Source organism: Cystoisospora suis, assembly GCF_002600585.1.
Source record: "Cystoisospora suis strain Wien I chromosome Unknown contig_5485, whole genome shotgun sequence".
Lineage (NCBI taxonomy): Eukaryota > Apicomplexa > Conoidasida > Eucoccidiorida > Sarcocystidae > Cystoisospora > Cystoisospora suis.
In genome coordinates, this window is record NW_027158275.1 from 1,960 (window position 1) to 6,703 (window position 4,744).

The 4,744-nt window shown below is 52.0% G+C and overlaps 1 protein-coding gene across 1 annotated transcript; it reads right to left on the reverse strand.

Moving 5' to 3' along the window:
- Positions 1–1,969: 1,969 nt before the first annotated feature.
- CSUI_009265 (uncharacterized protein) lies at positions 1,970–4,686 on the reverse strand. The gene is made up of 2 exons (XM_068069381.1): positions 3,904–4,686; positions 1,970–3,355 (listed from the first exon to the last, which is right to left on the reverse strand). Exons 1-2 carry the CDS (start codon positions 4,008–4,010, stop codon positions 2,335–2,337), a joined length of 1,128 nt encoding a protein of 375 aa, XP_067918644.1. The 5' UTR covers positions 4,011–4,686; the 3' UTR covers positions 1,970–2,334.
- Between the last annotated feature and the right edge of the window lie 58 nt (positions 4,687–4,744).

The following is a 4,744-nucleotide window of genomic DNA, read 5'->3' on the forward strand; positions in this document are numbered from 1 at the left end:
AATCTATCTTTGATCTACCTCTCTATCTATGTCACTTAGTCTATCTATTTCTCTCCCATTAATAATTTTCCTCTTTGACTACATCTCTGCTCTACACGGCCCCTCCTTCTCTTCCTGTGCATGTTCTTTCCCCCCATACACATTTCTCTGCATGCAAACAGCACTTCATACATACACATCTATCTATCTATCTCCATCTATACAGGTGAAAGACAGAGACAGAAGAGAGAGGCATATAGATACACAGATAGATAGATAGAAGATAGATAGATAGATAAATTAAAGATAGATAGATATATTAAGAATAGACAGATGAAAGATAGACAGATAGATTAATGATAGATAGATCGATTAAAGGTGGATAGATAGATCTTTATATAGCTTCTGTTGTTCCGGTCTCAGAGGCAGGAAAGGGGTGTGTGGGTTCCGTAGACAGAGAGGTTTTTACGATCATGGTATGTAAAGCGGGTGGTCATTCTCATTGATACGAGAATGTACGAGTGAATCTTTGCAGGTTTGAAGAGAAGGAGCACTAAGGAGTTTATCCTCTCGCAGGCCTCCGGAGGGGAGATGTTTCTTCTCCGTAGCTGTTGATAGAAGGGATTAGCAATGGCCAAGTGATCTTGCGTTGTGATGCCTATGGTGATGAGGCAACGCATGGATTCTATCTCCTAGTATCTTTGCTAGTTGAAGCAAGAAGCTTCTTGAAGTAGTTACAGAGGAGGTGTAGTAAAGGGTGGAGAGGTGAGGAAGGTCGGGACACTTCTGAGGGATAAGAAGGAGCAGCAGCGAAGATATCTGACAGATGTATGCTTAAGGATCAGTAGAGCTGACAGATACATCAAAGAAAAAGAAGCGAAGCGGCACTCTTTTGATTCAATAGTATGTGGGCTGACCCTCTTACACTGGTTTCAAAGGAGACGGAAGGACATAATGGAATGTCCATTCAGTTCTGTCGATCTATCTGTCTATCTCTCCCTTCTCCTTCAAGAGACAGTGTCAAGTCTACTCGTCCGTTTCACACAACGCCCCGGCACCCTTTTTCTGTCATGTTACTTACTGGTAAGGAGAGGATTGATTGCTTAGCTTGACCGCCTTACATGAATTTTTGGCTCAGCGAGGCGTGCAGGCAGCCGCTCCGCTTCGGAGATAGAGGGTTGCGATAGATGGATGGATGGCTGAGTCAATGAGAGGCGGCTCTGAGGATCTTTCGCTAAGTGGTTTCTGTGGTCATCACGAGCGAGCTGTCTACAACGACCCTTTCGCTCGTTCAGTTCGGGGGGTTTTGTCGTTCAAAACAACGAAGCTAAGTAGACGACGTAAGGAGTCCTCTTTCTCACTCACCCTGGTGGCAGGACAAGAGGTAGGAGAAACTCTCAAGGCTGCTGGTAGTGTATAGATCAGTTGTCACTGCGCATTAGATGTGTGTTCATTCTGCTGATTCACCGAGTGAAAGAAGCAGAAAGACCCTAAGAGTCAACACAGAAAGGGCAGCTAGGAACTCCTCAAACACTCGCTATTTTCGCGCGTTTACTCCATGCTATCAGCGAGATTTTAATCGGCATTGATCAGAGGACTTCAATCGCTTCCCTGGAAGTCGTTCTATGTACCCGAGTCCGGAAGTTCGAAGAAATCCTAGGTGTGCTATGTTATCACAAGCAAATCGTCATTTCACTCCGAGAAGGCTCTCATTCGTGAAGAAAGACTCGGCCCCCCTAAACGAGCCTCCGGGTTTCCTGCACAACCTTTAATCTTTACCTCTTGAGAAACAACATGGCTAATATAGAGGTAGTCCGGTTCACTCATCGCCCTCTCACCTCCATCCGTACCAGACAATGTTACACAGTAGGCTTAAGGAAGGTTGTCACTAGTTTCCCGGTTCTAATGCCTGTTATATCTGTCCCGGTCAGAGTTAGACACTTGGCAGAGCCAATGTGAATATAGACGTTTGGACTGCAAAAGACAATGATCCGTGTAGGAAACCGGTGAAGAATGGACTCCACACTTGGCTCGGTTGGACAAAGATTGACAAGAATAAGAAGACCTCTCGCGAAAAAAAGGCACAACAGATTACCGACATGAAAAAACTGATCGCGCGAGGACACGGCGGGACAAAAACGGAGATGTGAAGGCCGAAGTCAAACTTTGTGACTGCAATTCGCTGTGCCTTCCGAAAACGACAATGGATGACCTAAACACTCTCCATTTCTCGTCTCCCCAATGATAACGCTGGCCGCCTGCTGTCTGCAATACATGTGTCTCGGCGAGGCATACTCACTCCCAAGGGCTCCGGACTTCTGCAGTTGACGAAGGGAGAAAATCGAATTACATGCCTCAGCGTGGCGCTCCTTTCCTTTCCCCTCGTGGGCCAAGCACCTGTCGGCCTTGCTGTCTTTGGATTTCACCATGAAGGTTTGCCTCCTGTTGCCGCAAAGCTGCCAAGTCACCCGAGCCTTGTGCAATTTGCTGCTGAATTTGTCCGAGCTGCGCCATCAAGTCTCCGACGCGTTGTTGGATTTCGAACTGTGCAGCGGCTTGTGCGTGCTCCCTGTGTCTCTGAGCTTCCCTAAGTCGATGTTCTAGCAATCTTCCCTCTCTTCGCCACAACGCAGCCTGTGATCGAGCGAAGACACGCACTGCGTCTCGAAGCGGGCGCTCCCGGCGCGCAAATTCTTCCAGCGCCTCAGTCCGGTCTCTTCTAACCGACTGAAGCAGCCGGTGAAATTCATCCCGACGTGCCGCAGCGTCGGGCGGGGCATGTGGAGACCTGGACTCCTCGACCGCCCTACGAAACAAGCCCAAGAGTCTCGCCTCCTGCTCGTCCTTGAGGCGCACATAGTCACGGCGTTGTTCCTGCAGTATGGGAAGAGCTTGAGTAATCCAGCCGAGCTGCCTACAGGGTTCGCACATAAGACGCTGCTGGGGTGGATGAGGGTCTGGAGGAAGGCCCAAAGTGTCCACTGCGCGGGCCTGGAGCGTTGGCAAGCTACCTGAGTGTCGTCTCGGACTAGGAGAACCAGGACTTGGTGGTCGCGATAAGAAACCCGCCGAAGCCGCCGGAGGAGAGAGAGGACGAGGCGGTTGTTGTTCTCCTAAACTCAATCTTTCTAAGGACCTACGCGTAGAAGAGACCCCTCTGCCGCCGGAAGACCCTCCGCCATCACCCGCCCCCTTTCTGCTGCCTCCCTCTGCAAGTCGCCGGGCAGTGAGCAATTCTGTGGGAGCTTGGTGAGGCAGTGGTGGATTCACACCAGTAGGAGACAGAAAGCTTCTGCTTTCCCTGACGGGAGCATCCCTGTGTGAATCACTCCCCGTCAAGTCGGAGCCCGCTTCGACGCCAGCGATTCCTGGCCCGCTGCACAACGCAAGCACGACGCACGACGACTCCTTGCTTACAATTCTACTCTCCAGAAAGAGTCTACAGAAGTCAGGATAGGGGACGGAGTCCATACACCGTCTCCATAAGATTGCGCCGGGTCGCCGAGAACTTTGTAATTGAATGATGAGCCGTGATAATTGGAGCAGTCGACACAGGAACGCACGTGGGTTCAGCAACTCAAAAGACGCAGGCGGTGGCGCAGCCCGTCCACGGCCATCCACACCGAATCTGTGCTTTCATTAATGCGGTGTTCGAGGCGGCGTGTGCCAGGACTGAGCTCCGTGCCGCGCCCCATTCATCCAGCGGACATATACAGCGGTCCTGTTTCCGACGTCAGTGTTGACACCACTAAACGCCTGGCCACTTCCCGCGCCCGAATCCAGCCAAGAGAGACGGAGTGTCCACGGAGTTAACCTGTTTAGCACCTGTGCGGTTGCACGTTCACTGCCAGTAGTCGCGAACCAACTACAGAGTTATACCGGGACTGACAAACAATTCTGTCCGCCTTCTTCCTATATGCTTACCTGAGCGTCTCCTCCGATTCCCCGGCAGTGGCAGCTTGTACCCCCGCTTCCGAAGCATCTCGTACGGCGCATTGGAAAAGAAACAACAACACTACGGTGGTGACCATGGGCCCGACAGACAAGCAAAGAAATGTGAAATAGCAGGTCCGCTACGAGCCCATCTTCTGCCCGAGGCTCCAGCTGTGCCTTCAGACTCAGATGCGCCCGGAGATATCAAATGAGGAACATGCAGCAGACGTTTGAACTGCTCACTACACCCCGTTGCGGAAGCCCGGTAACGAAGATAAGCGATGAAGGTCTCCCGGAGCAGTCCTCCTGCGGAAACCAGACTCACGGAAACCAGCTGGAGTACTATACAAACAACAGACCGCGACTCTCCCGCTGCACCTCCGAAGCGAGCGTAGCTCGTGGGCAACGGGCACAGTTCCGCTCAACGGGGAGAGAGACGCGTTGGGGCGGTCCGTAAAGCGCGCGGACAGCTGCGAGACTTGCTGCGCTCCTGTCGACTCGAAGCTTTTCCTATGCCTGCAACACGGACCCCTTAAGGAAATGGCGGTGACTGCAGCACAGCTGCTTTATGAAGTCGGGGCCGGATTTGACGCAAAAAGTAGGGGGTAAACAAGATCTAGCGGTCCCACGAAAAAAGAACAGTGTGGAGGGGAGAAGGCACATTCCTTGAGCCGTGACCGATGGTAAGGCTGCTTCGAGTGTTGAGGGCTTGGGTGCCTCCACGTGAACCGGCGCCCACCGGCGGGTGCTCGTAGCTCTCATGCGGAGTTAGCTGTGCTTCAGCTCCCCTCTGTGCTGCCGCCGCGGCCGCACAGAGGGGAGCTGAAGCACA